General features: G+C 38.8%; 2 protein-coding genes across 3 annotated transcripts in view; one reads left to right on the forward strand and one right to left on the reverse strand.

Annotated features, from left to right (window-relative positions):
- LOC144652554 (acyl-coenzyme A synthetase ACSM4, mitochondrial-like) overlaps nucleotides 1-22,625 on the reverse strand; it is a 100,566-nt gene that overhangs the window by 18,388 nt on the left and 59,553 nt on the right. The window lies entirely within an intron of this gene.
- LOC144652557 (acyl-coenzyme A synthetase ACSM4, mitochondrial-like) lies at nucleotides 1,581-22,366 on the forward strand. The gene is made up of 16 exons (XM_078512609.1): nucleotides 1,581-1,801; nucleotides 2,487-2,611; nucleotides 6,791-6,891; nucleotides 11,056-11,168; nucleotides 11,946-12,082; nucleotides 13,029-13,096; nucleotides 13,202-13,256; nucleotides 13,924-14,042; nucleotides 14,507-14,861; nucleotides 16,413-16,493; nucleotides 16,648-16,749; nucleotides 17,190-17,241; nucleotides 17,709-17,784; nucleotides 18,144-18,240; nucleotides 19,629-19,748; nucleotides 20,765-22,366. The coding sequence occupies exons 2-16, from the start codon at nucleotides 2,516-2,518 to the stop codon at nucleotides 20,849-20,851; spliced, it is 1,659 nt and encodes a 552-aa protein (XP_078368735.1). The 5' UTR covers nucleotides 1,581-1,801; nucleotides 2,487-2,515; the 3' UTR covers nucleotides 20,852-22,366.

Genomic DNA, 22,625 nt, shown 5'->3' on the forward strand with positions numbered 1-22,625 from the left:
ACAAATGCATGGCACCGACAAGTCTGCAATTGCCTGTTTCCAAGCACGTAGAACTTTTTTAGTAAAGCTTCAAACAATTTAGTAAACCATCAGAACACTTGTTACGTATCTAACTTTAAACTGTGAAAATTAGAACCTTCTCTTTGCAGTACTTTTCTTGTTTTGTTTTGTCTTTTTTTTTTACAAATTTCTATCCTTTGACCGCGGTCGACCCTCGCACTTACGAGATCAATGATAAACTAATAACATTATAGAGCGGTTAAAGCCAGGAACACTCACTTGATTTGTCTTTCTATATCCTTTGCCATTCAATGACATCTAACGGGTTCTTGGTATTCGTCTTCCCGGCTTTTCCTTTTTTTTTCTTGTCTTATTACTTGTCCATTTTTTGTTCAAAGCTTTTTTGGGGCGTTTTTGTTATGATTTAATTGATTCATAAAACCGCCACATTTGTGGCCAAATTTTTTCCAAATTATCAGTGTTGTTAAATTACACTTTGAGGCATTCTATTTAAGCAGAACTCACGTCAATTGGCTCTATTAAAATAGGTTTAACTTATCCCGTTACTGCCTTAAATACTTTATTTTTACACTGTAGAATGCATTGCAACAGGTATAGAGCGGTTTTCACTTGAGTGTCGAAAGTAAATTGCGTTTGCTTTGGTTTTGCTTTACTTCGCTTAGTGATTGGTTTAAAAATCTCGCGCCACTTTCTCAGCCAATTAGGAGTAAAACCAAAACCAATCGTGACTCGCTCGCGCACGTTTTCCCGCGCTTTGTGCCGGCTACATGTATTTGCTTCGAGTTTTGATTGGTTCACTGAATTGTCTGTGTCCTTTGTGATTGGCCAGAGTAATTACTTTGGTTCTGGTTTTACGACACTCAATTGAAAACTGCTCTATCAGGCTTACTCTGTAAGTGCCGTTATTACATAACCATGCGAAATAGCACAGAATATAACAGTTTGTATGGGAGTTTTGAACAATTTGCGCGCTGTGTTGGGCCTTTTTAGAGCAATACCATCTGGTGTTTTGTTGGTGTCGCTGTGCTTTGCTTCACTTCGCTTTTTTGTTTGTTTGTTTGTTTGTTTGTTTTGTTTGTTTTAAAGGGACTATGTCACGGAAATTTCGAAGATTTTTGGTCTAAACTATTTTAAAATTAGTGGAAGGCAACTTAACCCATTAAAAAACAATATCTTTGAACATCTAAAGAAAGATACACCCTTAATATGCTGATAGAAACCAAGCTACGGCCATAAATATCGATTCTTTACAGACGCGCGGAAACAATTTGAAAACGTTTTCAAATTGCATTCCGTTTCCATCCACGCCAGCTGCAGCCAATAATGCTAGTTAACAGTTTCAGTACTCTAAAATAGCAATTTTTAATAAAAATGGACTATTATTTCTTGGTTTCATGCGACAAAAATATAAGTTTTTGTTGTTCAAAAATCTGGTTAAATACGTGACGTAGTCGCTTTAAAAAGCTGTCGTGATGGTTTATAGTGAATGTTTTATTCATTTACAGGGGTATTCAATAGAATATATATTTTTTATTTTTTTTTATTTTGTTAATGAGTGCTCCTGCTTTTAACAAAGCCAACTCCGCTCTATAATCTTGTTTGTTTATCTTTGTACCTGGTAGGCGAAGTTCCAAACGAGTTATCAAATCACGACATAATGATTGTTTAAAGCAAGAGTCACGTTCGCGTGCTTCGGGTCGTCTGTGTGTGACACAACTGTGCAGAACCCTCAGCTACTAGAAGAACCTTGGAGCTGTTGCAACGAAATTATAATATTCAGGTGAGTACATATCGAGTATGGAAATCGAAATAAGACTTGTGATTTTAACACCGCTCCTACCTTCTACTTAATGTCGAAGTCTTGCATAGTGAAGGGATAGTTATTTAAAATGCCTGCAGGATGGACACGCGAACAGATTTTTCTTGCATATTAGTTTAAGATTAACATGTCGCTTTTTACTCGCCGTTAGAAGTCTCAGAATAAGTCAGAGTATTGAGACACGCTTTTAAGATCTGAAATACGCCACAACACTAAGTCAGACCTAAACTGTAAATTTCGATTAGTGAATTCTCTACGTGAAAGCCACTTACACAGTAATTGATCTCCCAGGTCATGGAATTCGGGTGAAGTACATAAAATTTCGACCATTTGCTGTCCTTAAATCTTTTATAAACTCTATTGTTTCACACTAAAATTGAAAAATGTATTTCATCACTTTTGTTTGTGCTTTAACGTCGTTTCTGAAAATTACAGTGAAATCGCGATTTCTCCGAATATCGGTTAGATAAATCTCCCCCAAAAATGTAAGATAAATCCGTAAAAATAAAAGCAATATTATATTTTTTGTCGGGGTCAGTACATGAATAACCCCAGTCATCAAATTAACAGGCCCTTCTTCGACTCTCTATTTAATAAGATACAACACCGTTCCACGACTACATAAATTATAATTGTTTTTGTGCAGTGGTTCTAGTGCTCAAAGCTGACTTACTGATGGCTGACGTGTTAATCCGGGGAACGAAAGATTTTCAAGTTCCAGAGTACTTCAACTTTGCAGACATCATAGACGAATGGGCTCAGAAGGAAAAGGTGACAATAGTGGAATTACGAATAAAAGATGTTTACACTCTTATCGCCCAAAGCTGATCAGCCTCTAATCGCGAAGCTGTTTCCATAAGAAATGGGTAGTTAGTAACGCTAGTTTGTACTTTGCCCGGGGGGGGGGGGGGGTACTCCCTATAACGGCCTATACGGGGAGGCTCCGCCCGAAAGGGTTACCTTTTTCAGGCTTCAGGTATATAAAATGGTAGGTATGTCAGCAAGTCAACTTCTTTACTAAGCTCATGGACGTTATCCGTCGATTCACAAATGAAAAAATCATCGTCGGCGGAGATTTCAATTGCCCGCTAACCGCTCTTGACAAGTTCGGCGGAAAAGATATTCACAACAAAGACAACGTTTTGAAATCTATAGAAAATCTCCGCAATAGTTTCAATCTTGTAGATGTTTGGAGAAATCTTCACCCAACTGATGCCCGTTTCACCTGGAGCAACAGTTCCGGAAAGATAAAATGCAGGCTAGACTACTGGCTAATTTCAAAACAATTAATTAAACAAGTCGAAAGCAGTGACATCAAATCTTATTATGATTCCGACCACTCTCCGATCACCCTCTTGATCAACCCTGAAGATTCTCAGGAAAAAAAAGGTCCAGGTTTCTGGAAGTTCAACAATTCTCTTCTCGAGGACGAAGAATTCGTCAACAAAATGTCTTTCATCATAAGAAATGCTGCTCAGAAGCATAAAGCCACACTTGACAAGCGGCTCCTTTGGGAAATGATAAAAATGGAAATTCGCATATTTGCAATCCGTTTCTCAAAAAGAAAGGCAAAAGAAAAAAAATCTACAGAATTTAAACTACTCGACAATTTGAACAATATTAACAGCCTTATTGACCAAAATCCAGAGGACCAAGATCTTCTAAAAGAAGTAAAAACCCTTAAGATTGAGCTCGATCAAATCGCAGAAAAGAAAACAAAAGGTTGTATTGTTAGAAGCAGGGCAAGGTGGTATGAAGCTGGAGAGAAATGTAATAAATATTTCCTCAATCTCGAAAAAAGAAGCTACAATAAACGACATATCACAAAATTGAAAACGTCCGAAGGCTTCACCACACAAGACCCGCAAATTATTCTCAATGAAATGAAAACATTTTATAGTGATCTCTACACCTCTCAATTCCCGAAGGATACTCCTGCGCGATCTTCGACTTTTCTCCAATCTAATTCACTTCCAAAGTTAAATGAAGACATGCAGACAGTGTGTGAAGGACTAATAACCGAAGAAGAATGCTTAGATACTCTAAAAACCTTTCATAAGAACAAAACCCCCGGAACAGATGGTTTAACGGCTGAGTTTTACCTCCGATTCTGGAACGAAATCTCTAGTCATCTGGTTCTCTGCTTTAATGAAGCGGCAGTTTTTGGCGAATTATCCATTTCACAAAAAAAGAGGAATTATTTCGCTAATTCCCAAAAAAAGCAAAGAGCTTCTTCAGCTCAAAAATTGGCGCCCTATCTCACTTTTTATCACCGATTATAAAATAGCGACCAAATGTATAGCAAGACGCTTAGAAAAAGTGCTTCCTCACTTAATAGAAAGAGATCAGACGGGTTATATTAAAGGTAGATATATTGGTGAAAATATACGATTAATTTCAGATATTATAGAACAGTATAGCAATCCAAACAAACAAGGAATGATTCTCTTCTTAGATTTCGAGAAAGCGTTCGACTCTCTAGAATGGGAATACCTTTTCACGACACTTGAGGCTATGAATTTTGGACCAAGTTTTCGAAATTGGATTCGCACTTTTTATAACAACATTAACAGCTGCGTCATTAACAATGGCTACGCATCAGAATTCTTTACTCTTCAAAGAGGAGTCAGACAAGGCTGTCCACTGTCTGGACTACTCTTTATACTTGCCGTAGAACCACTTGCACATAAAATTCGTTTTGACGAATCAATCAGAGGTCTTCATAACGGAAATAAAACAGTTAAACTTAGCCTATATGCCGACGACACTACTTCTTTTCTGCCGGATGACAGTTCTGCTTCCAATTTATTCACCCTTCTTGAGCAATTCGGTACGTGCTCCGGACTCAAAATAAATAGACACAAGACCGAGGGAATGTGGCTTGGTGCTTGGAAAGGCAGACTTGGTAAGTACAGTCCGTTCGGAATATCATGGCCAGAACAATACGTTACAACTCTTGGAGTCGTCTTTGCTTACGATACTCTAGTTCGCCAACACATGAACTTTAAAACAAAGCTCTCTAAGCTTCAAAAAGTTTTAAATCTCTGGTCTGGTAGGCATTTAACGATTTTAGGGAAAGTAACCATTATTAAAACGTTAGCCCTTTCTAAGCTTGTTTACAGTTCTTCAGTGTTACACGTTCAATCAGATTTCATCAAAAGAGTAAATGAAACAATTTTCGCTTTTATATGGAATTTTAAGCCTGATAAAATTAAAAGAAGTACGTTAATCGGCCCGGTGAACAAAGGCGGGCTCAATATGGTCAATTTCAACGACGTCAACAAGTCCCTAAAAATTGCTTGGGTAAAACGTTTCTGTGATGAGCCTGAAAACAACTGGTGCGCCTTTCTTAATTCGTTTTTGTTAAAATATGGAGGTGCTTTCCTGTTTCAGTGCAATTTCAATCTAAATTACCTAGAGTTAAAAAACATTCCAATTTTTTATAAAGTGATTCTGTCAAATTGGCAAGAAATTCACTCAAACGACCCAGTTAATTCCACAGATTTTAAAGAAGAGATCTTATGGAACAATCGTTTCATAAGGATTTGCGGTAAATCATTTTATTTCAAATCGTGGCATAAAAATGGAATCGTAAAGGTTCGTGACCTTCTAACCGAGCAGGGAAACTTTCTATCTTTCGAACATTTTAAGGCCAAGTTCGGTGTCCGTACAACTTTTTTGGACTACGCAGGCGTGATCGCCGCAATCCCAAAAGCCTGGAAAACCGCAATCCTCGATACTCCTTCAGGTAATTAAAGAACGCAAAACGTCGTAACAGCAGATAATGTTTCTGCCAAAAGAGTTTAAGTATATGAAAGGGTATGAAAATCTGTCATTTGGCTATTTATAAGGGCCTTTAATTAAAATATTTCGAACAGACGCAATTTATGGCTGTATTATTTAATTTACTAAGCGTTACATAAAAACGACAAGAAAACGTGTTATTTTAAGTCCACGCCATGTCTCTTAGGTATATGAAAGGGGTACCTTTTTTCAGTTAAAGGTATACGAAAGGGGTACAATTTCTGTCAAAAATGGTTTATAAAAGGGTAAGGGGTTAGAACTTGGGGCGGAGCCTCCCCGTATAAAACTTTTTGGAGTACCCCCCCCCCCCTCCGCAAGTGTTGCTGGTGCAGTTTTGCCTGCAGTCGGCAATTACTGCAATAGACTATAGACTGCAAAGAGTCTTTGCCTTTTTTCATTTTCTATGGCGCGAGAAGAGGACAAAGTGTTTCGCTACCCGTTTGTTTATAATTTTCGTCTCACTGGTAGGGTCCGAGGAATAGAGCAATATATATAGGGAGACTGCTCGCAGTTTCACCATGTGATAGAGTTTTAGTAAACCAGTTCATGCTTTGTTATTTTAAGTTGCTTGGGTAGCGGCTGCCAATTTTCGGGCTAGAGATATTCTAATTGTGGTTTATTTGTTGTTTTGCATGCCAGTAACTGACCATGAATCGGCGCGTGACCCCTTGAAAACTCCCGGTGAAAACTGTGGAATGTGACTCGTGATTGCGAAACAGGAGATGTTTGTGTGACGAAGGGACTGTAGGCCTTTTATCGGATCATGTTACGGGGTACAAAAATGCAACACTAAGCCGGGTATAGTCGGCTAAAAATCTATGCAGTTAATGATGATATAGCTTACAGGGATGTAGCTAAGAGAAAACTAAGCCGGCTCAATACCAAACCCAACCGGCTTTTCTGGCCCGCGCATTATAAAAATTACTCCATTTCAGCGATATCTTCGTCATTATCATATATTCTAGGAATATATGATAATTAAATGTAGATTTTATTTTGGAGAAACATGAGCCCACAAATTTTATGATTTCTGGTCCGAATCTGGAGATTTACTGAACATGCATAAATATTACAGCAAAAGTTCCAGTAACTACTATTTCACTGACTCCAAGTGCTTTCTTCCGTTCTATTCTACTGATGTAAAAGGAAGGAAAAAGAAAAAGTGATATCCCAGCGCTATGGTGGATTGATGGTGCTGGCAACGAATTGAAGTGGAGCTTTCAAGATGTTGCTTTAAACTCAAAAAAGTAAGTTACCGAAATCTTGAACAATAACGACTGTGTTTGAAAGGAAACATGACGTTAGTGGTTGTCACATTTGTTACTTTTTGTTGATAGTGGACAATTAGTGTAAAAAATAGTTCTTGCCTCATAATGTAATTACTAGCTATAAATATGAAGGCTTCTTAAAAATCCCAATAGAGCTTCTGTATATATAGATAGATCTCTCTAGAATAGATGTCTTTACCTCAGGTTCTTTAATCTGTATGTAACAATAGTAGTTATTCGCTATGTAATTAATTTCCATTGCAAGCTAGTTCTAGTCTTATACCGAGAATACGAATATGGTATACCGAAAATTTGGGTTGTAAGCCCACCCGTTAATAAGCCCTCCTGGTTATAGGCCCAACCACCTGGAAAAGCTTAGAAACAAAATAATACTTAACAATTAGACTACGAGCCCGAGTTTTCTACGAGCAAATAGTCAACGAGGCGCAGCCGAGTTGACTATCGCTCGTATAAAACATGGGCGAGTAGTCTAATTGTTTTAGTAGAACTCTAAAGGATTGCAGTCCAAAACCTACAATATTGTGCACTTTAAAGACAAAAAATCAAGAAAATTTACCGGTTAAAGAGCTACGCGCGCGCGACTGTTTTCTATCGGCGAATAGAAAACAGTGGGAGAACCAATCAGATTCGCGGATTTCCAATAGAACACAGCTGAGTTTCTACTAAATCTAGTCCAGTGGATAAGTGTCATTTTAGGGACTAATCGTGCACTTTATGATAAAAGCATAAAACTTGGCACACTTATATTATAAGTCATGAAGAATATTTTAAAGATTATAGGCAATCTGGATATGATCGTTTCCGGGGGGGAAGGGGTATTTTTCAAAATGGCCGCCAGCCAGAATCTTTATTATGAGAGCATATTGCCAAATTACTTATTGAAAGGTTTAATTAATATTTTTAAGGTTGATCATTTTTTAAAGAAAGTCAAGAATTTAGAAAATTGTACAAAAATTGAAATTTTGAAATGTTTTTGGAGAATTGTTGTCATTTTGGACTTTATGCAAATTAGATTTTTTAAAAGAATTCATTCACACTGATTTTATAATAGTATCTTGTTCCCTTTTTTGCCTTTCTTGATAAAGCATTTAAACTGGTTTTTAATTCCTTCGTATATACAAGCCGCTTACACTGATAGAGTTCATCAGCTTGGACGGGACTCCTCAGTAGATCATTCTACTAGACTGAAAAAAAAATCCACAAATTTGTCTCAATTTGAAGGATAAAATGAAGGTAGATATTTGCTGTATGTGGCCAATGAAAACATCGGAAAATCTCAATCGTTGCTTATGCTTTTTACAATTATCATGTGTGGGAGTAACATTAACGACAAAGCTACTTGTCACAACTTGCTATGTATCTTCATTCGCAATTCATAATGTATAACAGTTGTGAGCGCTGGCGTCAACAACTCTCTTCACACCAGACATTTCGAACAATGGGAGATGCCACTGCCATTATTTCTAGGTGCATTAGTACACTCAAGAACAAGATCAAAAGATCTAGTGGATACACTTTACAGGCTGGGATTATCTGTTTCATATGAACGTGTCCTGGGATTGTCTGCAGACCTTGGTAACTATGCCATTAGCCACTTCGAGACAGTTGGAACAGTTTGCCCGTCTACACTAAGCATTGGTGTGTTCACGACATCAGCAGTCGAAAAAATTGACCATGATCCGACAGCAACTAGTGCACATGGATCCTTCCATGGGACAGGCATAACACTGTTTCAGTATCCCGACACTAAAAAGCCTGGCACAGAGCAATCATGCGTTTCTATCTCCAGGTCTGGCAAGACCGTACAGCTACACACTTGTACTGTTTGCCACTGTCACAAAGAACAAGCCTCCTGTTCCAGAAGTTTGTGGAGTGAAACAGTCCAGCTGCAGTCTAATGAATAACGATTACTGTAACAGAAGGCAATGACAGGTCCGATCTCCTCAGCAAGATTATCGATGGTAATTATGACAGTGCCAGTGATAAGGAACTGGATGTATCTTGGGCTGCATTCTAAGAAGACAACAACCAGCAGATACTCCAGGTCATGGCCCTGAAGCAGTCAGTGCCCTTCTTCCTCTTTTCCCGAATGACTCGAAGTCAATGGCGATGACTCCTCATTCCATGAATGTGGTGAAAGAGGCTGTGGCTGTTCTTAATCCTTGGAAAACTCCTATGATCACATTTGATCAACCTTTATACTGTTCACGATTACAAAGCAAATCCAGTAGATGTGGTCAGAAACATATGGGAAGAGTCATTTGTAGAAACGCTGAGTGGCCAACACAACAAGATGGCATTGTTAAAAGCACTTGGAGATTTTTCTGATGGCAGTAACTGGATGTCAGCACTAGTACAAGCTGAAATAGCGACAGTAGGAACTTCGAATTCTTTCCTGAAAGCGGTGCATGTCAAGGAAACCGCCCTTGCACACCAGATAATAGCTTGCGCTCTGTATAGGCTTCAACAGGCATCGTACTTTGAGTGGCCAGAATGTAGCGGTACATCGTTTGAAGAATGGTGTGAACAAAGAGCCCTTCAAAGTCCATAGTTCAATTTCTGGCAGCTTAATGTGCTGAGTATCGTGTTGGTCGTACTGGCAACTTTCTTTTGATTGTTGAGGCTTTAACAAGACTTCAGTGGCTGTAAAATTTTCTTGACCACTGAATGATAGTGCCATTCACCTGCGTGACATGGTTATGCTTCTCGATAAACACAAGCACCACAGAATACTGAAAGCATTTTGGAAGGCGAAGTTTATCGTTAACAGCGACCCTTCTCTAGGATAGCTTTAGATGAAGGCCATGAACAGAACTATGCCTTCGTGAAAACAAATGGAAAAGTGGGGCTTACTGCATCGGCACTACTGAGATGGATCGGGTGTCTGGAACAGATATAGCCAGGATTATTGGCCAATAAACAATGGATAATAAGGACGATCTTTTAGTTCTTGGTACTCAGAAGGTAATGAATGCAGCAGTCATCGATTCTGTCCGTCATTTGAACGATCTTAGCGAACACCAGTGCAACGAGCTCTTTAACAGCAGAAAAGTAGAACGCACAACTCGACTCAGTAATAGGATAGAATAATTTGAGTTTTCTAAAGCAAAAATCCTTACACAGCAGTCGTAGCTACTGACCATGAGACGGGACCAGCATTTGTTTTCAACATAACGTATCGCCAGTCAAGTGCGTGACGCTGACCTTGAAGTGTTTTTTTAACATGAAAGCCAGTCGTCACCTCCCACAATGAGTGGATGTGCTAAACGCTGTAGAAGACGGTGAAGATGTGTAAAAGAAAATCTGCCCTGTATATTCTAATGCAACCGTGGTGACTGTCAGCGCCACGAATGTCAGGGACACTTGTAGGTTGAAATCATTGTATCGCTGAGCTTACTTTAGAACAGTCATAAAGCAAATCTCGGGGTTTATTTGATATGAGTGTAATGAAATCATAAATTTGCATATTGTGTAATTTTAGCCTAGAAATGACCACTCAAAGTCTGTAAGACACTTTAAAAGAAATTTTGATGCCATATTTCTTATCTTTGGTGTTAGATCAATAAGTATATATCATGAAAACGACAATTTGACGTTGTACCAAGTCGCTTTGTTCCATGTTGTCGTAACAAAAGATCTGGCTGGCGGCCATTTTGAAAAAGTCCCCCCCCCCCCTGAGAAAGGCCAGATCCGGGATGCCTACAATCTTTGAAATGTTCCCCATGATTTATAGTATTAGTGTGCTAAGTTTCATGCTTTTATCATAAAGTGCACAATACTTTCACTTATCCGCCGGACTAATCCGGTTATAAGCCCCTCTGGATATAAGCCCCCCTCTAATGACGTTGCTTTATTGAGCCTTTTTAAGTAAAAAACGTATTTTGATCAATGTGCCGTGGTTCATTTCGAAACATTTTTTTATTCCGCTTATAAGCCCTCCAGGATATAAGCCCCTCCGTTTATAAGCCCACACAAAACCCCTAACGAAGTTGTATAGGCCCAGGGCTAATAAGCGAATTTTACGGTATTCACTGAAAACAACAAAGGTGAAAAACAATAGTGTCTCCACTTAATGCGCCTTCTATACGGGCATCATTCATAACTAGCTATTTTATTTTTCAGGACTGCTAACGTGCTGTGCACAGCAGCTGATATCAAATCAGGAGATCGTGTAATGGTGATATTACCCACAATTCCAGAGTACTGGCTAATACAGGCTGCTTGTTTAAGAACAGGTATTGCTTAACATTTTGTAAAGAAAAACTACTGTACGTCTCGGTACCATAAGTTTAACTATACCCTTCAGACAATAAGAGGCGGCGAGACAACCACAGAACAACACAGTTTCGTTTGGAAAGAATGGATTACTTTAAAAAATTGAACCAGTCCCTGTGCTGGGATTGAAATGCACTTCAGTGGCTTCGTGCGAACTTAATTTATGACCTAAATTGACTTACCGTATTTTCTCTTAAACGCCCCCGGCGTTATTTCACTTGGCTCCGTGGATCCGGCGTTTATTTGAATGCGCAGTTTTGAGCAATTTTATTAACAAGGGTTTAATCATTATTTGTACAGATGTATCTTGCCACATATCTAGCATATTACACCAAAATGCCTAAAGGCTACTTACCAATTACCTTCAAGACCCGGCGTTTATTCGGGACCCGGCGTTTAATTGAGAAAATACGGTATATTTGAATATTTCTCTAGAGTAGACATATAAGAATTTATCACGTGATGCTCATTTTTCCAAAGGTGGCGTATTTGTGATAGTGGGAGTCAATATTTGCCCAAAAGAACTTCATATTAGAATTTTAAAGTCAAAACCAGTGTGTGTGGTGACGAGCTCAGTTTCGTTTCAACACAATTGTAGCTTATCATAGTAAGAAAAAAGTGCCGATTGCCCCAGCCAAACAGCTAGAAAGGAACCCAGGAGTTGTATACGAAAAACATTATTCTCGTAATAATTGCACCAACGATTACCGTTGTGGATGCTTTTTTTAATTCCACAGGTGGAGTATTACTAATAACTCCAGTAAATATTGGCCCAAAAGAACTTCACAGAAGAATTTTAAAGTCAAAACCAGTTTGTGTGGTGGCGGCCCCTTGTGACCAGGTTAAGAGTGAATTGCTGGATGTGGTCGATCAGGTTCGTTATTAACAGCCATCAGAAACCCATAAAGGGTTGTTCAACCCTGCTAAGTTTCTGCAGCCATATTATTCTTAATGGCGCCTAGTGAAATACTTTGTTGTTCCGTGAAGTTGCGACTCGCAAAGTTGTCCGGATCGTGTCCGTGTGGAACAACGGGAAACCGTAGGTCACGTGACCAAGAAAGGAAGAGAGCTTGAGTGTATGAGCGTTAGGGGGTGATGACATGATACCAGGGAGACTGTCAAACCGGTGCGGGTTCATCCCTGTTCCCTCCGGCGGCTCTGTATTCGTTTACTTACAACCACCACAAAATATCATATCGGAGCGAATACCGTCGCGAGTTCACCCTGGTTGCTGCACCGGAGCGAGATTTTCATTCCGGTACGAAAAGTCATTCCGGTGTCATGTAAAGGCAGTTTGACTCAGCTAATAACTTTTCGTTTCATATTGTTTTTTTTTACTGAGTTTTAATACTCACACCCCAATAAAAACGGCTTGTGTAAACATGGTAGGACTTTTTCATCTCGCACCGGTATGAAAGTCGTGCAGGTATCATGTAAACGCCCCTTACTTTGTAGCAACTATGTGATGCTGGAGTTCGAAGTCCTAGTGGATGTAGTTTCTGTTTGTCTCGATAGTGCCGTTTGTTTCCGTACTGCCAAAATGAAAAAATCTGTTATTTGCTGTTGACCTCATTGTTTTTAGTTTACTTTCGTGGTGTGGCGTCGAATCGTGTTCTTTCGTTTGATGTTGTGTTTCCATATCTGGTCAGTAGTTCAGCGAAATTTTGCTTAGTGTCATGCAGAGATCAACAAGTGCTGTGACGTCCCATGGTTCCCTCTTGTCTTGCTTTGTCTTGTTGTTGTGTTTATCAGAAACAACGGCGTATCTTGAAAGTAGAAATTATTTTTATTTTTTGTTGTTGTTGTCGTCGCTGTTTTAGATTACTAGCTCTGGTGAAGTCAATATGAGAAGCAAACTTTTGGTCAACAGAATGAGACAGGAACAAAGGTAACCCAAAAATTCAAGCTTTCCAATTAACTGCAATAACTTGGTACATTGTATTGCTTCTTGTGATAGTTTATCAGCCAGTGAAGCTGTACTTTTCTTCTCTAGGGAAGGCTGGTTGTCATTTAAGGATCTCTTTAAAGAAGCAAGTGCTGATCATCAGGTAGGGATTAGATTAGAATAATCAATAGTAGCGACAAGGGCTTTAAGATGGGAACGCTGTTGATGTTGATGTTGTTGTTCGTGATCTGTTGCTTGCATATATTTAGCTGACTGATACTTTTTACACAGTTTTTCATATTATTAATTGTCACTTTTTGTACCATTTAATCATGTGTCCCCCAAATAGTAAGGGAATGTTCCCTAGCTATGTGGTTTTGACACTTATAAAGTTTTTCATTCATTTATTTATTCATTCATCCATCCATCCATCCATCCATCCATCCATCCATCCATCCATCCATCCATCCATCCATCCATCCATCCATCCCTCCCTCCCTCCCTCCTCCCTCCCTCCCTCCCTCCCTCCCTCCCTCCCTCCCTCCCTCCCTCCCTCCCTCCCTCCCTCCCCCCCCCCCCCCCCCCCCCCCCCCCTCCCCCCCCCCCCCCCCCCCCCCCCCCCCCCCCCCCCCCCCCCCCCCCCCCCCCCCCCCCCCCCCCCCCCCCCCCCCCCCCCCCCCCCTTCTTCCTTTCCTCCCTCCTTCCCTCCCTCTTTCTATCCTTCCTTCCTTACTTCCTTCTTTCCTTCATTTATGAGTCAGTGAAGCTAAGTTGATCCCTCGAATACAACAAATTCCATTGATAATGTTATTCACTATCTTTCTTTTAAGTCTGTCAAGTCACTAAGCTCAGCACCGATTCAAATAAACCACACAAGCGGAACAACCGGAAATGCAAAGATGGCAGAACATACACAGACTAGCAAAGGACTTTTTGCAGTGATGCGAAAGTACGTGAAACAGTTGTTTATAGCATTGTTTAATAAGAGATATAAAACGTAATCTCTGTTTTGTTGGCATGCGTGTACTTTTGAGTGTTTATTCGGTGCTATGTTTTCGTTACAGCAATGCATTGCAAAAGGGGCTGCAAAACAGAATTGAAAAAAGTTCAAAAATATATTGCGAAGACTTCCGAAGATTCAATCTCGCTGAAGAAAACGGAATTACCCGAAGAATTGATTTGAAATCATTTTTGAAACATTCCGACTCCAGTTCCAGTCGGATTAATGAATGATAAAGCATAGACGTCATGAAGCTCTTCAGAAAATATAATTACAGCGACATCTAATAATTAAAAAATGCCTCTAAACGGAGGGAAATTTAAGATTAAAATCCTGGGCCTCCCGATCGAGCATCATGAATTACTAAAACAAACCAAATCACTCTGTCATAAACGTTTAAGTTTCTTTTTCAGAGCTCGTTTTGTAGAAACAGATTTAATTTGGTCTGCTACCCCAACCGGCTGGGCGGTGCTTCTTAATGTCAGTTTCTTTGGGGCTTGGTCTGCTGGCTCTGGCGCGTTTGCTCATTACAAGTACGTTACCGCCAGAGAAGCACTGGACACCCTTCAGAAGTATCCAATAACTCATGGCATATTTAGACCTTCCATCTACATGGAAGCATTGAACGAGGGGAATTTAAAAAGCTTACGTTTTCCCAAATTAAAAATTTGTTTGGTCACTGGAGAATCCGCAAACAAAGATATGATACTTAGATGGAAAGAAGAGACAGGAGTGGAACTCTTAAACGCCTATGGACAAACAGAGACGGTATGTTTTAACATAGATCTCTCGCGGTAACCTATCTAGTGAAAATGTCACATGGCACACTGCGCTGTGACACGCTTGTAAGTATTGAATAGCAGCTAATCACTATTTCTTCTACGTGTTCTAAAAAAATGACCAATCAAAATACTCGAAAAGTCGATTATAAAACCTCCCCACCCCAAAACATTAAAAGTACCCCACAGCATATTTCTTATAGTGACATTATTTCCCGAAAAAGGTGTCATTATAGCTTTTGTTCCATGCATCTATATGTTGCTTATCCCTTCTGGTCCTAAAGATTCAATTTACTCTATTTTAAAGCCATTTCTCATTTCTGGTGACACCCTGAAAATATTTGACAAGGTATCTCTAAACCGACTGGCTACCTGCTTGTGATAAACTATCTGAATGATGCTGTGAGGACTTTTGAAAGCATTCATAGTTATGTCCACGAGTATACCTGGCTGATGTGTTAAAGGGGCAGTATCATCAACACTTTGCGCTACCTGAAAATCCAATGAAGGTGTTGAAATTAATTGGAAATCCGCTTACAGTGCAGAAAGTGTCCTGGTATTGCTATAATATACTCTACTAGTCATGAAAATTGTTAAACAGTGGTGCTGGTCACGGACTAATAGGAACGTATTGGTCAAAACTTGAAAACGTCGGGCCGATATTTTCAAGTTCGAAAATGTTAATTGAACCTTTGATTGCGGCTCAATAGCCCTCATGCATGTTTACGTCAGACTGGTTAGTTTCACCACCAAGCCTCGCTTTCGAAGTGCAAACTTGTAAATTTTATCATGAACGAATTCCCAAAGCAGCAGAGGTGAAAAGAATACCCACGTGAAAACTGCATGAAGGTGGCGAAAGGTTGAGAATAATTTTGCGTAAACGAGGCTTGGTGGTGAATTTGAGCTTATGACGTTATCATGCATAAGGCCTATTACATCTTGGAAAATATATTTATGCCTTTCTTTTGTTGTTCAAAGGCTATTCTGTTAAATAGTAAGTGCGCCTTATAATTCTAGCACAGTTTACACAAAAACTTAAAAGATTTCTGTGACACTGTCCCTTTAACTCTTCGATCCCAAATTAATACTAGGAATACCAGACGCGGTAAACGCAAAAATTGACGTCACTTCCGGTCTTTTCCCCCTCGAATTTTCGTCTTGAAAGGGGGGAAACTTTTGTAAAAAATTTTTAAAAAAAAAGTACGGTGAAAAAAAATTTAAGCTGGGACACTCAGTGGAGATGAATTATAAAATTTTCAATCCAAAGCGGCGAAAAAAACGAGTTTTTTTTTTTTTTTTTTTTTAAAAAAAAAAAATAAAAAAAAAATTAAAATTTTTTTTAAAAAATTTTTGACAAAATAAATACCCCCCCCCCGCGCGGGGCCCGCGGCGGGAAACGACCCAGCATTTTGAGATGCCACTAGTCAGCGGTAATTCACTTACTGTGGAGCTGAACTCTGTTGTAACTTCTAAAAATCTTAAATCATAAATTTTTTGAAAGTTTTTAAAGCACAATTTACTAAACAATTAATCTTGGCAGCATGTATTAGCTACGAGAAAACCTGGGGATCACTGTTGTCCTGATTCTGTTGGTAAAGCTCTTCCTGGAACAGACTTGCTTGTAAGTTTAAAAAGATTAATTAAAACAGTTTTGCTTCTTAAAAATTTGTATAGGCTATCACATGATTTTAAGTGCAATTTAGAATAAATAAGCACGAGTAAATTTTTCTAAGACTAACAACAGAATCGCACGTTTTTGCCTTTTCACGTTTTAGATCGTTGATGATAACTACCAAGAAGTGCCTCCAGGTACACTGGGAAGGGTAGTGGTTCGTGTGAAGCCTTACTGTCCTGTTAGATTTTTTACTCGTTACGTGGTGAGAACTTTTAATTTCATTAAGATTTAACTTTCATATATACGAATGCATTTTTACTTGATAGAAAACTGTCTTTCAGAACAATACGCGACTAATTCAAAAGTGGTAACGACTTTTCAGTGAGAGGGCAATAAAACGGCGCTTATTCATTCGTGTTCCTTTTATAATATTTTGTTGAGAACACTACGTACGGCTGGGAGGAAAAAAAAGAAAAAATACAAATATTCATCTCAAAATGTGTACATGTATATATTAGCTATTTTCATGTATGTGCTTTCTTGAGTGTGCTTGTTTAAAACAATTTGTGTTACGTGAACAAAATTAAACGAGGTCTAAGGCTAACGCATTTGACCGTAAAATACGTTGGACTTTCATGTACCATATCTTCAGACGGACCTTCGCAGCATACTCATAATGGCAGGCTACTTTATTTCTTGCAGGATGAACCTGAGAAAACCGCAGCATGTTTTTGTGGAGATTTCTACGTAACAGGTGAGTAGCCACTGCCTACTCCCCCCTCTTTTACGTTTCCTGGAAAGTATAGGGTAACGTGTGCATTGTAAAGCTTACATCAAATAAAGTATTATTCTAAAAGTAATTGTCTAGAGACCTGATCGCATGACAATTTCTCTTCCTTGTTACCTTTGTTACAATGACTATGATAATAGTGCATTTCCATCCATATGTCCTCAGTGCTATCTCTGTCTGTCTGTATGCCTGTCTGTCTGGCTGTCTGACTGTGTGTCTGCCTGTTTAATTTGTGTGCGTGTTTGTCTGTGTGTCTGTCGCTAAGTCAGTGGGTTCGTTTTTTCGTCATCTTCAGCTCAAAAAGGCTCTCCATGAATGGAGATCAGGTTTGTATGAGCTAATTGTTCGTTAGAAAAAAACATTAAAAAATTGCGCTGGACGTAAGTAATTAATGCCTTTACAGTATTTTTTATGTTTGGCATGTTCAACAGGCGATTTGGGAAGAATGGACGCTGAAGGCTATTTCTGGATCGCTGGAAGAGCTGATGACATGATCTTCTACAACTCGTAAGATAATAACGCTTGCTTATGGTACATTTTCATCGTGCACACGGTAAGGCTAAGATTGTTTGCTGCTGAGACCTTTTGGCATACGACACGATCAACCTTGATTCATCGTAAAGAACTCTCTACTGTACTGGGAATCTTAGTGCTCACTCACTGAACTGCATTCCACTCGGTCCATTTACTCTATACTTCAAAAGCAGAGTGCATGAAGAAACCAAACTGTATTAAAATCTAAAGATAATATAGGAGAACTAATGGGACCGGTAGGGTACATATCATTTGTAGGTAGGGTACATATTATATTATCTTCTGTCAATTTTTGTGTTAGTCAGATCGCATTGATATACTTCATTTTATAGACTCAATATCAATCCTTATGAGGTGGAAAATTGCCTGAAAGAACATCCTGCAGTACTGGACTGTGCTGTGTGCAGCAGTCCTTATATGATGGGACAGGTAATCCATATAAGTAGGATATTTAGACTGGATATACATTAAGGAGAAGGCAGTGATCCAAAAGTGGAATTGTCTAAAGCAATGAAAAGTGGCATGTTTAAGCTTCTCTTTTATAAATTTTTGTGGGAGGCGCGGTGGCCTAATGGTAAGTGCGTCGGACTCCGGATCGAGCGGTCCGGGTTTAGTCGAGGTCTGGTCGGGATCATTGTGTTGTGTTCTTGGGCAAGACCCTTGGCTCTCATAATGCCTCTCTTCACCCAGGTGAATAAATGGGTACCGGCGACATGATGCTGGGGGGAGGGGTACACTGCGATGGAATTTCATCCCATTCAGGGGGGAGTAGAAATATATAAATATATAGGGATATGCTCCGGCAAGTATGGGCCACTTGGCTCGAGGCTTCCTTTTTTTATAAATTTTTCCTCTCATTCGTTTTCTGACGGTGAAGGTGGGTGTGCTTTGTTGAATAGACAAGAGCGCGGGCGTGCTTGCCATGCAGCAAAAGGTAACTTCTTTCAAAAAGATGCAAAGCTGAAAATTCAAAAGCGTTCCTTTTCTCGTTTCGGAACTTTAGTCTGGAATAACATTGCACCGGCCTTACCAGACAAACCTAAGACAGTTAACCGAAAAACAATTCGTGACTCAATGCTCAATTTACTTTCAGCTGAGGATGACTATGTTGAAATCAATAAAATTATTGACTACCTAAAATCTTTAGCTTAAAGTAGCTTTAATGTAGCTTTAATTTCTTTTCTTTAATGTAGATAAGTTATTACTTTTTTGTAAATTTATTTATTTATTTATTTTCTCTTTTTCATTTTCTTCTTCACCTCCCGCCTCGAATAGCTAGGCTAATTCCGGGTGGTGCAAAATATTGTAAATAATTTGATTGCCTAAATAAAGTTTTGTTGTTGTTGTTGTTTGTTGTTATCTAATAGTTATAAGCAGGCTGTTTTTCACACTGAAACAGCAAATGATTGTCAAGCATAGCTGCCAGTTAAATAACGCAAGGATAAATGACTGAAGGAAAGATACAAACATCATATTTGAAAAAGTATAGTAGTCAATTGACGGAATTCTTGTCCTGCTGCATGTGACAAATATACTGAAAAATAGATTTCTAATTAAGAAAAAAATCATATTCATTTGAAGTGAATCTAATTTCTTGTTGTTCTTGGAATCAGCAATTGTTGCTTTTGGAGTCTGACACGGGTTCATAAAACTCTTCTTAAGTATTGTTACTTATCAAAAGGCTTTTGTGTTTGAACAATACTAGGAGGGACTAGAAGAGCCTTGTAAATCTCAGCCCTAGAATCCCGCTCTAAGAGTACAAATACTGTGAGCGAAGTTAACGTTGCTGATGCCATGGAACTTTTTTGTTTCTGTAGACAATTAAAGCGTTCATTGTGTTGTCGAGTGGGTTTAAAAACAAAAATCAAGATGAATTGATAACGGAACTGCAAGATCACGTGACATACAACACTGGAAAATGGATGTGCCCAAAGAAGGTGAATACCACGTCATTGCTTTTCTTTCATTATTCTAGAAGCTATAGCCATATGCCCAATTCACTCCAGCTAAAGTGCTTTAGCGAAACCAGTTCTTGAGACTAAGACAAACGGGCACATCAAGGTGAGGTGCTGATATCATTTTCCAATTCTTCGAACGTTTATGTCGGAGGGTCGTTTACAGTCAAAACCATAAAAGGATTTTTTTTCTGGAATGTTTATTGTTTTGCAACCTAAATCAGATGCGAGACGTCACCTCAACAAACCGCAAGAGTAATTGAATTGAATTGAAAATTAAGACATGGCTAGACAGAGCGTCTGAGAGCAGAATTTTAGGTTTTAAACTTGCTCAAGTTAGCAAAATATCATTCATAGTTATTAAGCTCTGAAATAGAAAAAGAATGACAATTTCAGTTTTAGTTAAGTAGAATTACGGATTTATCGTGGAAGAAAAGCCAACTCGTTGTTTTGTGACTGATCCAAACCTTTGAGCTAATTACTCTTGCGGTTTGTTGCGGTTACGTCCCGCATCTGATTGGTCGCTTATAAACATTCCGGAAATATGGTTTTGACTGTAAAGGTGGCTGAACACAGTTTCCGCACGCTCTTTACGGATTCAGTGCTAACGCGAGTCCACGTTACTAAAGAAGAGCCAGTTTATACAATAACACTTGAAAAAAAGTCTTAATGATGCTAACGTCGGTGTAGCGAGAGGGCGAAAAATGTAAAATTTCGAGTGAAATATGAGCTTCCGTTACGAATGCCGTTTTTTTACGTTTTTTGTCTTTGCATGTATCGGATATTTAAAAAAAAATTAACCCCATATCGTTCAGGCACTTACCTAGCCCCCAAAATTGACAAGTTATGAGCAAATTCTATTTTTTGACCGTTGCCACGATTCTTTAAATTTCTTCATATAAAGAAAATTTAAAGTCACTCACCCGTTTGGGAAAAAGGTTGTTGCATAAGGTTTTTTTACCATCATGTACATATTAAATATCCTTTTTGTTTTATAGATGGAGTTTATTGAGGAACTTCCTAAAACTTCAGTAGGCAAGGTCGACAGACGTGAACTGAAGAATAAAGAATGGAGTAAAGAGTGAATGAAGCAGCCAGAGGAACTGATTAAGTAGCTGCCAATTTTAAGAGAAAATAGATTTATTTGAGAAGAAAAATAAGCGATAGGAAAATAGAACGACGTTTCGATGACGCCATGTCATCATTATCAAGTTAAAATTATAATACGGAGTTCAGGCTTATATAGTGATCTAGGGTGTGATAATATATTAGCATATTAAGATTTTAAATAAACAGTTTAGCACGCACAGAATCTGATTGCGTGTTAAGTTTCGGCTTTATGTTTCTAATAAAGAGCATTTCGTAAATTAAACAGTCCAACTTCGTGCGGCATTTCTTTAAAACAGAAAACTGGTCTTGTACATTGTAGACTTGCAGCTGGTGGTTTTCTTTTAAGTTTTGACAACTTCTGTGTTCAATTAATGTTTGTTCAGCAAAAGTTGCGTTATCTTGCGTTATCCAATTCGACCTGAATACAATGTCCGCACGTTAACTAGTTAGTGCTGATGTGGCTTCCTCTCTTAATATAGCAATTTATTTGTTTGTTTGTAGCGTGACATCCGATGTACGGTATAGCTTATACGATACAAGATCACTCGCTGATTTGAAAAATATTCTGCGATTGGCAAATAAGTTATGAGCAAATTCGATTTTTTGACCGTTGCCACGATTCTTTAAATTTCTTCATATGAAGAAAATTTAAAGTCACTCACCCGTTTGGGAAAAAGGTTGTTGCATAAGGTTTTTTTTATCATCATGTACACATTAAATATCCTTTTTGTTTTATAGATGGAGTTTATTGAGGAACTTCATAAAACTTCAGTAGGCAAGGTCAACAGGCGTGAACTGAAGAATAAAGAATGGAGTAAAGAGTGAATGAAGCATAACAGAGGAACTGATTAAGTAGCTGCCAATTTTAAGAGAAAATAGATTTAAATAATTCAATTCAACGTTTTCCGCTCGTTCGAATCGCTGCGAAATAATTTTGAAGTAAATATTCCAAACATTCTCAGAATTTAAAATTAATTTCTTTATCTAGCTTGCGTCAGAAAATAATTGCTTATAAATGAAATCAGGACTGTGAATAATCAGATTAACTTAGTTGACGAGACAGTCGAACCGTTAATAAGTTGGCTAATTATCATGTTCTGTTCTCTTTCTGTCAAATTTTGTTTTTATTTTTCATGTTAATTAGTTATACCTATAGGAGGCGCGGAGGCTGCATGGTTATTGCACTGGACTTCGGATCTAACGATCCAGGTTTGATCCCTGGCCAGGGTCACTGTGTTACGTTCTTGCGCAAGACACTGGCGAATTGGTGGGTAAACCTGACAGAATGCTAGGGAGTAACCTACGAAGGACTAGTTGCTACAATACTCTTAGTCGCTGCATGGTACAGAAATCGTAGTTGAGGACCGAGAGCTATATATATGGGAAAATGTGATTACAATGCTAGATAAGTTTAGATATTATGAATTAAAGGATTCCCAAGAAAATTATAAGTGTCAACCGATTCGCAATAAACTAGTTACTCAATCATTGTTTGGATTGATGCTAAATATACGAATAAAGGAATTCCAGACAACTTTAGGTTGAAAGCCAAGATGTACCCACCCACTTTTTACCTGTCTCTTCTAACGCAACAACTACTTACATTGTGAGCTTCAGACCGTTGCTAATGGAACAAAATTTAATAAAAAAAGCTGTTGACATGCCGAACTTGAGTGCTTAGGGGGAGCAGGGGTGGCGCAGTGGTGGAGCGCTCGCCTCCCATCAATGTGGCCCGGGTTCGATTCCGGC

The sequence above is a fragment of the Oculina patagonica genome, chromosome 4 (genome assembly GCF_052425735.1).
Source record: "Oculina patagonica isolate OP01 chromosome 4, crgOcupat, whole genome shotgun sequence".
Lineage (NCBI taxonomy): Eukaryota > Metazoa > Cnidaria > Anthozoa > Scleractinia > Oculinidae > Oculina > Oculina patagonica.